The 16,104-nt window shown below is 28.2% G+C and overlaps 1 protein-coding gene and 1 pseudogene across 1 annotated transcript; both read right to left on the bottom strand.

Moving 5' to 3' along the window:
- LOC110658524 (inosine-5'-monophosphate dehydrogenase 2-like) overlaps positions 1-5,770 on the bottom strand; it is a 46,579-nt pseudogene extending 40,809 nt beyond the window's left edge.
- A 6,338-nt stretch (positions 5,771-12,108) lies between these two features.
- LOC110658477 (pollen-specific leucine-rich repeat extensin-like protein 4) lies at positions 12,109-14,078 on the bottom strand. The gene is made up of 3 exons (XM_021816103.2): positions 13,936-14,078; positions 12,362-13,258; positions 12,109-12,256 (listed from the first exon to the last, which is right to left on the bottom strand). Exons 1-3 carry the CDS (start codon positions 14,018-14,020, stop codon positions 12,225-12,227), a joined length of 1,014 nt encoding a protein of 337 aa, XP_021671795.1. The 5' UTR covers positions 14,021-14,078; the 3' UTR covers positions 12,109-12,224.
- Positions 14,079-16,104: the final 2,026 nt, after the last annotated feature.

The raw sequence follows: 16,104 nt of genomic DNA on the forward strand, positions 1-16,104 counted from the left end.
GACCAAAATGTCCTTCATTGTGTTTTTCAGGTTATAATTGTCTTTACCGATTGGCATAAATTTTCTTGCATTTCATTGACATTTTTATTGTCATTAATCCTCATTAATCCTTCAATTAAGTCTTAAATAATTATCTCACAGTGTTCCTCATGCGTCTGGGGTTGGCAACTGAATCCACAGTCGTTTCCCGATAGGGTCACCCATCGCTGGAGCTACGGCTCATTTAACCTTAGTGCATTTCATTTCTAAAATTTTTCCTTGATTTTTCTTGTCATTGTTTGGATTATTTATGACTCCTCACTCTAATTTAAATACAGTTCCAGACATTCTGGCTGTCTAGACAGACATTAGTCACCGAAACAGTAGAACGTACGGACTACCTAAAGTAAGGATGTCATAGAAAATGTGAAATAAAGCGATAAAAAGATTAGTAAAATAAATTTAACTTAAATAAATATTACAAATGCATCTCCTATAATACTATGAATATAAGTTTTAATATTTTTAATTAATTTTGTATAATATATATATATATATATATATATATATATATATATATATATATATATATATATATATATACATATACTGTGAAATTAAGAGATAAGCGCTTCCAAAGAATGTCAAGAATGACAAAACATATTTAGTATTAAAATTCTATATGAAATCAAAATAATTTTTGACTACATGAATTAGGCTTTATTTTTATCTTTATTTGTATATTATTTTCTTGTTGTATTATTGCACCACTAAGCAGAAATGCTTAGTGTAACAGATTGTTTCCTCACGTAGGTACTGAAGACATAGCCCAGTGGACATTAGACTGGGATTTTGGAGTCCGGATCTACAAAGTGTCTAAGGTTGTCACCTCCTCAGCAATGTATGTAGATAGGACCCATATAGGCCATACTAATATATTTTGTATTTTGTAAATAGTTATCATGTTGTAATGTTGCAACACCCCTATGTTCGGTAGTGCATTCTACTGTTCCGGTGATCAGTATCGGTCCGGACAGCTAGGATGCCTAGAACTATATTTAATTGTTAGTGAGGAGACATAAAATAATGAAATACAAGAAAATAAAATACAAGAAAAACAAAGGAAAAATAATAGCAATGAAATGAAACTAAGTTAAACGAGCTAGCACAGCAGCGATGGGTGACTGCACGGGGAAGTTATGGCGCAGGCAATAGCCGACCCCAAGACTGCAGGGAACCCTTGGAATTTAGTTTCGAGACATAATTAAAGACTTATTGAAGTATAAATGTCCTTAGAAATATCAAAGAAAAATTAATTAATTAGTACAAAGAAAAATGAGAAATCGAGAAAACGACAAAACTCGGTGTTACCGAAAAATCGAGAATGCAACCTGAATAGGGGCATTGTGGTCATTTGACATCTTGAGTTGCCTTTTGACCTAAGTGTCCATTAAAAATAAATGATATTACACTTGGAAAATATCATGAAAATAAGAAAATTTACATATAATGCAAATAGTGAAAAATTGGGGCATAACTGCAATTAGAGAAAGATTTGCATTTTTTAAATGATAAGTAGGAGTTAGTGGAGCACTATGGACAGATTAAAAACACTAAGGGACAGGTGTATCACCATTTCATTTCCTTCTTCCTCTCAAATCTTCAAGTGGCCAAATCCTTTTCTTCTCTCAAATTCATCCATGGCCAAGCTCTCTCTCACCATGATCCAAGCCAATTTTCTTCCATTATCCTTCACTAAAGTTGTTTTATACAGCTTGGGCAACATTTTGGGAGCAAGAAAGGGAAGTTTTGGTGGAGTTTTGAGGAAAGTCCATAAGAGGTAAGTGAGTATTTTTCAATCTTGCTTCATTAAACTTTGAGTGGATGTTGTAGGGAGTTGTTTTGTGGAAGAAATTTTAAAGTTTGATGGATTAATGGAGAACCACCATTTCGGCAACCATGGAAATTAACTATTTGTAACTTGTTTTTACTTGTTAATGGTAGTTTAAGATGTTGGTATAAGTGTTTATGTGTATAGAAATAATTTGGATAATGTATACTAAGTGTATGTGTGATAGTGCACTTGGTTTTGGAAGCTTGGAAGCAATTTGAAGGAGATGTGTAATTTGGCAACTTTAAAGTGTGGTTAGAAATGTGTAGTTTCATGGAATGGTTTGTTGAATTATGGTGCTTATGGTGGCAGCATGTGTATGTGTATAATTGTTTGGATTTAGACATGTAAATGAGGTATGTTCATGTGGTTAAATTGTTGTAATTGGACTTTGAAAATTCTGAGTTATATTGTGTATATTGAGAATGGTTACAAGCTGTCCAAAATGACCAAAATGTGATGTAAAGTGTGCTAATAGTATGGTACCAAATCAGAATTGGCATGAAAGATTAACTTGGTAAGTTTTGAATGTGTAATTGGTAAGTGATGAACAATGTGTAATAGGGCAGTGTACATTTTAGCTTAGAATCTTAAGTGTGTGACTCCAATTGGTATGAGACCAATTGGAGATGAAACCAGGCACAAAATGTGCCAACTTTCATGAAGGAAGCTTACCTAAATTCTGCCTAGAAGGTGACTTGAAAAATGACCAAATCCGGATTAGTGACTTGAAAGCCTGAAAATTGACCATTTGAGTAGCAGTTAGTGTTTTGACCATAACTTACTCAAAACAGGTCCAAATGACCTAAAATTTTTACCATGAATAGTTTAGACATAGATCTACAATTCTTATGAAGACATCAAAGCCCAGAAATGGATAGAACCAAGCCAAATAGCTTGCACAAATTCAGGTACCAAAACTGGCCGAAGTGAAAATGACCTAAGCCTACCATTTTAGTGCATTTTGTCCAGCATTAGTAAATTGACCATATCTTGGTCTACACAACTTAGAATGACCTAATAAGACATAGACCTACAAGTTTGTAGTTTGGACCAAAATCCAAAAACCAAGGAAACTAGGTCATCCGGCTAGATCAAAATAGTACACCGAAATCCGGTAAATTACAATAAAATGCAATACACTTGAAAATGAATTTGGTAACATATACCAACACTAAAGGGCTAAAAAATGTGACGTATTGGTAACATTAGAATTGACTCACTTAGAGTGCATCAAGGGTCAACATTATAGGTTGACTAATGAAATGAATTGAAGGGAATAGTACCAAGAAAATTTAAATATTGGATTTTATGGTTAGAAACAAATTCATTGAGTACTGAAACACTTTAAATTGTGTGTTTCAATTGATAAGGATATTGAGAAGCATAAAGAACATTGAGTCAAGGCCTAGGAGCGACTCAAATCAGGTTTGTGCACAACTAGTTTTTAACTGATTTTGTTCTGAATATTTCATATAATTAAATGACATATTTTTCTTATGTATTATGTTTAACAAGCATTGGATTTAATTCAATGATTATTGAAATTGTTATAGTATGTATGAATTTAGCTTTGTGAAATGGTATTTCCATAAGTATTAAGCATTGTTGTGGATTGAATAAATTATGTTTTGGAAAATTGTGATAGAACATGTTTTGAATTGTGATGGGAAATTTGCATGGAAAAATGCAAATTTATTATTTGAATTGTGATGAGCATAAAAATTATTGGATATTGGAATTGAATTTGAATCGAATTGTATTGTGATTTATGCTTACTAAAAGGATTGTGATATTGTTTTATATCTCACTATAGATGTTTGACTAGGTTATTACCCGTCTCTCTCATTTGTTGAGAAGACAATGGAGTTAGTTGTGTTTTGATTACCATGGTACGTGCACAGGCTTAGATTCTCCTCTTATTAGAGGTTAGATCTAAGTTTTTATGTTATGACCCTTTCGGAAGATTCATTATTGTGATGTGTACTGTGCACGATGATTCGACCTCCCCAACCATAGGGAGTTAGAATCTGATTTGACCTCCCCGACCATAGAGAGTTAGAATCACCCAAAAGATGGCCCTTTCGGATTAGTCTTGCATAGTTAGTGAGATAAAGAATGGTTTTTGAGATAAAGAACAGCTTTTGAGATAAAGAATGGCTTTTGAGATAAAGAATGGTTTTTGAGATAAAGAATGGCTTTTGAATAGTAAAGAATTGTGATTTCAATTATGATTTATGTATAATTAATTTTGTTGGAATTACCTTAAATGGTTAGTTAAGATTTGATAAATTGAATTTCGTGATGAAAGTCATTTTATACAAATGATTTATATTATTGGCAATGAATATTTTGAGTTTTGGCATTTGATGAGTATCCAGATTTCCAAATTAATTGCTGTAATTTTTGTTAAGGTATATTGTACTATGTTTTAAATTATAGTTATGCACCATTGAGTTCACCACTCAGCGATAGCTCTATATGCTGTCGCAGGTGAAAAGAACATAGCAGCTCCAAGTATACCCATTTACACAAGTTTTGATGTATACATGTAATAATATGTATGTAAATTATTTGAGTAGTTATATAAAAACTCTTGTAAAATATTTTGGTATGTAATTAAATGTAAATTATTGTGATATAAATGTTGAGTCTTGTAATCAATAAAATGTTCTTTATGATGAGATTGGTTTGAAAATGAATTGAAAATGAATTGATTTGATTATTGAGATTTGAATTGTGAGTTGAAATGAAGTTATTAGAGTTATATTTGAGAAAACATATTGGGAGTGTTTTCCTTTTCAGGTTTAAAGGACTGTTTTCTAAAAATACAGCCGGCACTCTGCCGAAATTTTAAAAAAAAAAAATTTATAACACCAGATTTTAATCAATGATTTAAGTTTCACAAAAATTGTTTAAAATTTCTTGTAGTATATCTAATGGGTTATCGGTATGCGAAGTACGGTAATTCATTAGATGTGCTATGGGATCATGTTACATCTTACAGAAGAGTAGGGTGTGACAAATGTAATGTAAGTTATGAAAATATATTTAATATGTATGTGATGTAAATTAATAAATTAACTCTTTCATATGTAATTAAATTGTATATCATGTAAATTATGAATTTATGTAATTAGTGTGTAAATCATGTAAATTAAGGAAATTTGAGAAAAAAAAATTATACATGAATTGAGCATGAATGGAAATGTACGAAAATGAATGTGAAATTGAAATATATAGATAATATTCTAAATGATGAAATGATTATGATGAATATGGAAGAGATTTTTATTGTAAAATGTTATTAAAATTTTCAAGCAGGTAAATAGTGAAATACGCCAACTGAAAATAAATAGGGGAAATTCCGTTAGTTTCTCCTTTAGAAATATAATTTATTTTTAAAATATAACGAGAACAAATTATTAAAGGAATAAAGTAAGATAAGATATGGTATTCCGACACCGAATGTAGCATGTCTTGCTCTGCTATACTGTAGACCAAGTAGGGGGTGTTACACAAATTATCATCATCGAACTGATCAAGAATCATGGAATCAGGGGACTTTAAAATAGGATTAGAAAAAATAGGAACGCGGCGAGACTTAACAAATCTAACCATATCAGCTTGGTGAGAAGGAGGCACATTAGAATGAATAATACCAATAACTCCCAAAGTAGCCATAGCAGTAGCCATGTAACATTTAGTGACTGTGTCCATAGGAGAGGATACACAAGGAATAGAGAGAGGAACATTCCGTGACAGCTTAGTATAGAGAGAAACAGTGTCGGTGGGGAAGTCGATGTAGTGAGGAAGAAAGATAACATCATCGTAGGTGTATGAGTAACCCTGGTTAAAGAGCTTCTCCGCAGCATAACCGTCCTCTAATTCTACGGTCATTTTTGGGTGGCGCGAACAGTGACCGTGGCAGTGGCGGTGGCACTGTAGAGAGCTTTTTCAACTAGGGTTCATTGGAATGAATCAAAATATGGAGGGAAGGAAAATGGCTAAAACAAAAAGATCAGATTTTATATGGACATTGGGTATATGACAACTGGCTAAGCCCGCACTTTTCAATTCAATCCAACCTATACAAAGTTTAATTTAACCTTATTTACAAATTTGCCCCCAAAAAATTTATAAATAGTTATAAATTGACTCCTCTTTCCCTATGTAATATCAATTTATTTTTATATCTCCCAATTTTATTGCAAAATTAAAAATTAATAAATATTCAACAATTTTAACAACAAAATATTATTTAAAAAAAGTTTCTTTGAAAAAATATTTTTTAAAAAAAACTTCTTGAAAAATATATAAAAACATTTATTACTTTTGTAAAATTTGAAGAACTAAATAGTAATTTATATGTGTAATAATGTAATAGGATTCTCACTTTTGTAATGTGTATTATAATTTGAGCTAAATTGACATATTTTGTCAAATTTTGCAAATTTAAGGGTTTAATTTATTCAATTTTACAGTTTAAATTTGAGTAAATTATAAGTTTGTCCTTAAAATGTAAAAAAATTACAGGTTAATTCTTGTATTTTTCTTATAAAAAATAATTTATTGTTCCATATTTAATTCTATCAACAAAATGTTCTCTGCATCCAAATTTACAATTAATTCCCATATCTTTTTTATAAGTTGGATACCTACGGGATACAGATGGGTGCCACGTGGTGGAATGGTGTGCTTTGGAAAGAAAGACCCAGCCTTAGGATTTTTTTTTTTCAGTAATAATCTACTCTCTCTATCTATAAATAATAGCCATATTTAAAATTTTTATGGTGATTAAAAAAATAATTAAATAATCTCATTTTCATAAAAAAAATACTAATAATTTACTTAATTATCCTTTATTAAAAATTTAAAGAAATAAATATTAAAGTGACAAATAGTTGGTTTATTAAGAAAGATGTGATAATATTAGTTCTAGAAAATTGTATAAATATTTATTGTATTTTATAGAGATAAAGGGTAAAATTAGAAAAAAATATTTAAATTTTCTTAGTCTTTTAAATGTGACAAATAATTTTAAATAAAATAAAAAGTTAAATATTGCTATTATTTATCGACGAAGAGAGTATAAATTGACTTATTTTTCCCCATGTAATATCAATTTATTTTAATATCTCTCAATTTTACTGCAAAATTAAAAATTAATAAATATTCAACAATTTTAACAACAAAATATTATTTAAAAGAACTTTCTTTGAAAAAAATATTTTAAAAAAAATTCATGAAAAATATATAAAAATATTTATTACTTTAGTAAAATTTGAAGAACTAAATAGTAATTTATATGTGTAATAATGTAATAGGATTCTCATTTTTGTAATGTGTATTATAATTTGAGCTAAATTGACATACTTTGTAAATTTATGGGTTTAATTTATTTAATTTTATAGTTTAAAGTTGAGTAAATTATAAGTTAATCCTTAAAATGACAAAAAAATTACAAGTTAATTCTTGTTTTTTTTTATAAAAAATAATTTATTATTCTATATTTAATTCTGTCAACAAAATGATCACTCCTTCCAAATTTACAATTAATTCCCATATCTTTTTTATAAGTTGGATACCTATGGTAATACAGATGACTGCCACGTGGTGGAATGGTGTGCTTTGGAAAGAAAGACTCGGCCTCAGGATTTTTTTTTTTTTTCAGTAATAATCTACTTGCTCTGTTCATAAAAAATAGTCACATCTAGAGTTCTTACAGTAATTAAAAAAATGATTGGATAACTGCATTTTTATAAAAAAAAATACTAATAATTTATTTAATTACTCTTTCTTAGAAATCTGAAGAAATGAATATCAAAGTGACAAATAGTTAATTTAATTAAGAATGAAATAATAATATTAGCTCTAAAAAATTATATAAATATTTATTATATTTTATAAAAATAAAAAGTAAATTAAACTAGGGGTGTGCAAACGGTCGAGTCGATTCCAAATCGAATCGAACCGAAAAAACCAAAAATTAAAAATAAAAAATTTTAAAAATCAAACCAAACCGATTAATGAGAGAAAATCGAACCGAACCAAATTGATAAATATCGGTTCAGTTCGATTTTAAATTGATCAATCCGAATTTTATAAAATTTCATATTTTCAACATTAAATCTAAATAACAAAAACATAAAAACAAAAAAAATTAAAAATCAAAACTCAAAAATCTTAGGGTTCGGTTCGGTTTTCTTTGATTTTTCTTGATATATATATATTAATAATTTCGGTTCGGTTCGATTTTTTTTATTTTTTATAAAAATAATCGTATCAAACCAATTAATCAAAATTATCAAAAATTATAAATCGAACCGAACCGAAATTATTTTAAAACCGAACCGATTAAACCGAATTGACTCGGTTCGATTTTTCAGATTAAACCGAATTCTGCTCCCCCGTACCTGAAACTATTTTTTAAATAAAAACATCATTTTATCTGCCGTTGAGAAAAATAGTTTAGAAAAAATTATTTTATTATTTTATTATTTTTATAATTAAAATTAATCATATTTAATTTTTAATAATTTTTTAATACTCACTAATTAATATTTAAAAAAATAATTTTTTTAACAGTAATTTTAATAGCAATGGCAATCAGATTATAAGTTAAAAAACTAAGGATCTGTTTGGCATTACTGTTGAAACTGCTGTTGAAAAAATCACTTTTTTAAATATATTAATTAGAGAGTATTAAAAAATAATTAAAAAGATCAGACATTGATAGACACTATCAGCGCATGACTCAACGCTATTATCTACTTAATGGTTACAATGATGTCAACCTCAGGCATACCTATATTGCCTCTTTACCAGAAGCATTACAACCAGAACTCCACAGAAGTATTGCTGCTAACTAAAATAATAAAATAATTTTTTTCAAACTATTTTTTTTAATAATATTTAAAATTATATTTTTATTAAAATTAATCATATTTAATTTTTAATAATTTTTTAATATTCTCTAATTAATATTTAAAAAAAATAATTTTTTTAACAGTAATTTTAATAATAATGACAATCAGATCATAAGTTAAAAAATTAAAGATCTGTCTAGTATTATTGTTGAAACTACTGTTGAAAAAATCATTTTTTTAAATATATTAATTAAAAAATATTAAAAAATAATTAAAAATTAAATTTAATTAATTTTAATTATAAAAATATTAAAATAATAAAATAATTTTTTTTTAATTATTTTTTTAATAATATTTAAAATTATATTTTTATTAAAAAAATAATTTTAAACTCTCCAACTCAATGTGAAATAGGATTTAAGTAACCACGGAATATACGTTTTAGAATTGAGAACTTAGTACTGACGGAAATTGATATTATATGTGTTCAATAATCTTACACCACGTGTATATGCTAAATAGAAGGGCCCTGTATTGCTAATGCATTATGAATCAACCACTACAGTTGACAGAGATAAAACCTTGTTTGGATGGTTAAGGGACATGTACTTAAAAACCACAATATCCGAATGTGGTGGTCAAAGGTATTGGAATTGCCACGTTGCGTGTGGTGGGCAGTTGAGTGTTTAATGCATCGGTCGGCTAGACATGACAAGTTAATTAGCTCTTTCTTTAATAGGGTTTAGCATACACAATGAACTATTGAATATAAATAAAATATTTGTTGAATATAATTGATAAATAGTTAATAATTATTACTGTTAACTGATATATTAAGTGTTCAATAAATTATATTTAATTATTATTATGTGAAATAACTAATAAGGGTATATATTATATAATTTATTTTATTATTTAAATAAATATAAAATTATAAATTTATTATATTATATTATTTATTTTATTATTAAATTAAATATATAATTATTAAATTAATATATTATATTATTTAAATAAATATATAATCATTAATCTTTTATATTATATCATTTATTTTATTATTGAAATAAGAAAATAATTATTTTTTAAGATAATTAAATAATTTTAAAAATATAAATAAAATAATAAAATAATTATTATTGTTAATAGAAAAATTTATAATTAATTTTAAGTTTTTAGATATAAATAAATATTTTATATTTTATGTTATTAATAAAAAATATTTTATCAAAATTGAAATACGTTAATTAAAATGTTAAAATTACAAATGAAAAAATAAAAATATTAATAATATTAATTTTTAAGTTAAATAAAAAAGGATAATATGGTCAAAATAAAAAATAAAACCAAATCAGCTATCAGCTGATGAGAAACAGCTCTAAAAATAGAGCTGATATAAACTGCAGCTGATGGGTATCATATCAGTTGCCCATCAACTATCAACTTTATTTTTTTAAGCTTGCCAAACACTATAATTTACCTGTTTGGATATCTATCAGCTATCAACTGCACTCAACAGGTAAACCAAACACCTCCTTAGTCCTCTGAGGCATTAAATGACGTGGGTCCTTAAAGGGTCGTAGGAGAGCAGTTCCCCACCTCCCATAGGTGATCTTCCTCCTCTACAAATTTTTAAGGGAAAAAGAAAAATAAAGAATAAAAAATAAAAAAATATTTTTTTATTATTTTTTTTTATTTATATTTAAATAAAAAAATAAAAAGAAAAAAATATAATAAATTTATAATTTTATTTTATATATTTAAAAAAAATTAAAAAAATAATATTATAATTTTAATATATAATCTCACATTTTTATTATTTTTTCTTTAAATTAAATAAAAAATAATAAAAATTATTTTCTTCCTTTCTCTTTTTTTTCCTTTATTTCTAAATAAAAAAAAGTATTAATCCCAATTCATTTTCTTTTAATTATTTTCTTTCCTCTCTTTTGTCCGTATCCAAACAGAGTGTTAGTTGGGGAGTATACTTGTTGGACTACCTCAATGTCATGTGAGAATGCTATTGAATATTTCCCTCCTTTACATATTTCAAATATTGATATGGGACACATGGCGCAATTAGGATAAATTAAGTGTATCATTTCTTTTTAATTTGAAATTATTTTCACTAAAAATAATTTTTTAGGGTCATTGAAAATTAACTTATGCAAAAAAAAAAATTATTTTTGTAATATTAATGTTATTTTATTAATTAAATTAAGAGGCCTAAAGTGATTAAATTAATTAATGGATAGTTATTTAGAGATGAGAAAAAGGGAGCAATTAAAATAAAAGTAGGAAGTTAAGAAGTTACTAGAAGAAGAAGTAACTATCACCGCGTAAGTGAAGGAATGGAGGATCCAGAACCTTTCATGAGAGCATATGAAAGAAGAAGTACTATAAATGTAAAAGACCCCCAACCAATCAACGTCAACAACTCAAGACTAAACTTCTGTCAATTATCCTGTTATTTTCAATTCAAATCCTCGTCTTTATTTTTAGTAGTCTATTTCAATTTTCAAGCCTTTTTTTTATGTTCTCAGCAATCAATCAATCCAATTTCAATTCATATAATCATTTTCAATTTCAGTTTGCATTTATTGTGAGTTGAACATAAAGTTTTATGGCGAAACTATGTAAATAGTTGCCTTTTCGTTTGATTCGGAAGTTGGAGAGCCTAATAAAATGATTGATAGACCCAATATCTAGCATACCAATAAAATTTAAACTATTAGCTAGCTTATTGTTTCACAACAAACAGTTTTTTGGCATACTGAATGAGACATAGGTGTAATACCCCTTACCTAGAGTAGCCAGATATATACTTGGGGACAGAACATTCCTCAAAGTTCCTAAGGAAAGAAAACTTAAAGGTAGTGAAATGTTCAGAGAGGTAACTAAAAAAGAGGGGTTAAATTGTAATAAACCTGTCTAAACAAGTTTGGCCAACAAAATTTACAAATTTGACCTTAAATTATAATATAAAATACAAAAATTGAGAGGTTCGGTGACCCTTTCCATCACTCTTTCCATCTTAACATAATAAGTTAAAAATTTTGGGTTTTAAATAAATACATTACATATGTGAGTTTTGAGTTGGTAGTACATAAACTTAAAATAATTTTGATTTTAAAATACAATTAATTAACTTTGCTTTAAAAAAAATTATAATATAAATATAGAATTTGTGTTCACTTCTTGCATCCTAAAGCAACTTACATAAACTTTCTTAATATCTCATTTATGATCCAACAAATGTTGCTTATACAATTTTCATGAGAGAGAGAGAGAGAGAGAGAGAGAGAGAGAGAGAGAGAGAAGGGTGGGTGGCTATGAATATTTACTTGCAAAATTTTTAGGCTTGACTGATTTTGGAGAAAAAAAATAAATCTATCTCTCTTATTAATTTATGAAAAGAAATGGAGATCCGTTTTCTGGACTGTCCTCTTAGCTTCTCCAAAAGACTAAGTTTTGTCATGATCTCATCAAGAGTATACAAAATGGCAACCATCATAACCTGTAAAAAGATGTAAAAGAGTGGATTTTAGCACAATTAAAATAATTAATTTTTGCTTAATGATATTAAAATTATTTAAGGACTTAGTCGAATTTAGAAACTCACTTGGATCCACAGTAACAAGCATGGCAGTCCCTCCAAAGGAACAAGTGCCACCAGCCACTTTTGTCCTTTGCCAATAACTATTAAAAGCATAGGAAGCATGTGCAAACAATGTATTGGGTTCAAAGCATGACCCATTTGGCTGAATAGAGTCGCAATCAGCACCGGATGCACAAGCGTAGTTCATAGCTTCTTGAATGATTGGGTCTGGCACTGAAGGCTTTGCTACACACCAAAGGGCCTGTGGTGGGCCTGTTCTCGGAGGTGGTGGCCCTATTGGTGGCGGATATACCACCGGCGGTAGAAAAATTGTAGGGCTCGGAACATAGCCTGTTGGAGATGGAACAAAAGTTGGTGGACTAAACTCGGGATAAGGTGGGCTCAGAACTGACCCTGGTGGGCTTGGCATATAAGTTATTGGACTGGGTACAGTTTCTGGTGGGCCTGGAATGAGGGTGGGTGGGCTAGGGACTATTTCAGGTGGATTTGGGATAGGTGTAGTTTCCGGTGGGCTCGGTACCACACCAATTGGGCCTGGAGGTGGACTTGGAATTGGAAGAGTAGGTGGTATATAAGAGAAGGGTGAGGGGGGTGGCAAATTAGGAGTTGATCCTGATGGAGTTGGAATTGTTGTGGAAGGGGGAAGAGGGGTATTTGGGGGATAAATGCAAAATGGAGGGGCATTTTCGGGCAATGGATTTGGTGACAAGGAATCATAAGGTGGCAAAGAAAATGGTGAACTCACATAAGGGTCAGTGTTAGATGGATTCATAGTTTCTTTCTGGACAAGTAATGAAGCCAAATCAAAATGCTTTGTTACTTTGAAATTTTTTAGGTGTTGGATTATTGAACTTGTTGGGTGCATTGGACCTCTAAGTAGATGCATAGATTTTCTTGCTTCTGCTCAAATAAAATTACGTCAGTATCATGCATGCAATATATAATGATTGCTCAATATTAATTGCATTACTCATTATTATATAATAATCAAAAAAATTTTCTAAAAAGAAAACAATGTTAGAATATGCATTTCTCATAAATATTATGAGGCTAAGTTATTGGTGAAATCACATTTTGAAAGGGAATTAAATGTTTTAATATTTTGATGGGTTTAGGAGTATCATTTGCTTAATCATGAGGCTACTTGTCACTTAATGGCCTTGTTTAATCTAAAGAGCACTACACAAATATAATAATGGTGAATATTCAGTGAAATATATATATATATATAAAAAAAAAAAGAAAAGGTCATGGGATATATAATAACTATGCTTAGACTTGAAGGAATTGGCAACAACGTAAATAGTTGCATACCCATTTAGATTTTTATAATAATAAGATTAATATATTCTATATATTTTATAGAGTAATAATTTAGGAAAAATTTAATTCATCATAAAAAATATAAATATATGGATATATTATATTTTAAATCTATGACGAACCGAGCGTATATAAGAATTTCCTATATGAATTCATGATGGCCATAAATTTGTGTTATTCAGTTTTTTTTTAATGTAATTTGGCAATACAATATAAGGAAAAAATTAAGGGAAAAAAAAAAAAGAAAAACTTACCACAGTTATTGGCAGCAAGAGAAAGATGGAGCAGAAATATTGCAAGGCAAACTCTATTGCAGTAGAAGCGAATGTTACTTTCCATGGCTATGAAAGAAACCAGAAGCAGCTCAAAGCTAGCTTAGTGAATGTGGATGACAACACCAGAGAAGACACAAAGCAGAAGCTTATATACATATAGATAGAGAAGGAGGACAGCCTCGGACAAGCCCTAGAATAGTTGAAAGGCAGGGCAAGCACGAAAGAACAAGTGGGTTAGGGTTGGACATAAAGATTGATTCTTTAGCAGCTTCACTTTGCTACACAGTCACTTTGCCTAGAGATGTGCACTTGAAGAAATGCTTAAAAGGGTTAAAAGGTGCAATGAGTGGGTTTATTTTATGGAGAATGGAATGAAAGACGATCTTATGTCTTTTTGGATCATATGCACTATATATCGCATATATGCTTGCCTTCATATTGGGAAAAATCGAAGTGTTAGTTTTATTTTTTTTGGTTTTGCTTGATTTCCACTCAAACCCTTTACCCTTCTCTGTCTCTCTCTCTCTCTCTCTCGTTCTCTCAGACACATGTATCCTTAGTCTCCTCTCTTTCCTTTGGTTGATATTAAAATTAGGTTGAACACACAAAGGAAAGAGATTATTCAATATTCTTGATACACATATATTATTTTTTGGACAATTATATAGTGTCTACTTTCTACGATATAGATATAGAGAGGAGATCCATATTTTTATAAGAGAGGAACCATTATTCTTATTTGCTCTTACAACATTATATAATTTTCGGGCACAATGAATTTTGGTTCAATGACAGAAATTATGATAAAATGGAGTGATGGATTCGATCTCTGTTAGGCTTCATCACTTAACACGATGCTTCTTAGATTGAATTCTTAACGGATGTTTGTTGACCGGGGTTTAGTAAGAATTATAACAAGTACGGTATTCATGAAAATTATCATACTTGAACTTAAACCCGCTTAATATACATACTATTCAAAATCATCTCAATCCCAATTATTATCACTCGAATAATAGTCAAACCTATTTAATTTTATATATTTTAATTAATATTCTACATAAAAAAATATTTTTAATTAATAATTTATATTTTAAAAATTTAATAATTCTATAAAATATTTAAATTCTATTTATTTAAAATATAATATATAAATATATATATAATATAAATATTATTATAAAAATATATATTATATATTTTTTTAATTATTTATATGAATAGGTTTGGGAATAAGTATTCTACATGCAAAACGCAAACCAGAACCATCACGGGTAGTATTCCTCAAACTTGAATCTGTCTCAAACCCATTTTATTAAAGTTTAATTGCTTGGATCCGTGTCAAACCCATTTTATTAAAGTTTAATTGAATAAAAAATCTATAAATATTCGATCTATTGCCATCCCTAGGATTTAGTTATAAGCTTCCATGTTAAGTTTTTTCTTACCATAATTTAGTAAAATTGCATAGATTATAAAAAAAATAAAAATAAAAACGGAGTGGGTCAAGTTTTGATATTTTCGTCTTTATTTTGCTAAGTATTTGAGTAGAGTTAAAAACAAATGTGGATTTGAGAGAGACAAGAATGAATATCCAATTTTAGCTTAAATATATTTTTATATATTATCATAAATAATATATATTTATATTAAATTTAAATGTTATTAAGTTGTAAGAAAATAAAAAAAATAATACAAATATATTTATAAAATAAAATGTTATTATTTAAATAACTTAATATTGTGATAAATTATTGTGTGCTTTTGAAGCACATGCTTTCTTTCTTATGCGACTCACTATTTCTTAATTTAGGAAATAATTATATTTATATATTTATAAGAGATATTATTTTTTTTAATGTTTTGAGTGCATACTATAATATTACAACTTAAAAAAAATATATTATATTTTTTATCAAATAAAAATCAGGGCAAGATGATAATGGGTCAGGGCAGGGAGGCTAACAGGACATATCATGATTATGGATTCAACAAGGGATCGGGATGAGTTCTCAATTGGGTAGTGCTATTCCTATCCAATGATTTTGGAGTTATCTTTAAAATTTTAGGTTCTTAATTAAAATTTCAATTTGAATCAAATCAATAATAATAATAACAATAATAATAATAATAATAATAATAATAATA

This window comes from Hevea brasiliensis, chromosome 11 (genome assembly GCF_030052815.1).
Source record: "Hevea brasiliensis isolate MT/VB/25A 57/8 chromosome 11, ASM3005281v1, whole genome shotgun sequence".
NCBI lineage: Eukaryota > Viridiplantae > Streptophyta > Magnoliopsida > Malpighiales > Euphorbiaceae > Hevea > Hevea brasiliensis.

Bases quoted from the DNA above. Each gene is read 5' to 3' on its own strand.
- LOC110658477 (XM_021816103.2), bottom strand. From the start codon at position 14,020: ATGGAAAGTAACATTCGCTTCTACTGCAATAGAGTTTGCCTTGCAATA. The intron at 13,259-13,935 runs GTAAGTTTTTCT...TTATTTGAGCAG, and splicing joins TCTTGCTGCCAATAACTGTG to AAGCAAGAAAATCTATGCAT. The intron at 12,257-12,361 runs GTGAGTTTCTAA...ATCTTTTTACAG, and splicing joins GCTTGTTACTGTGGATCCAA to GTTATGATGGTTGCCATTTT.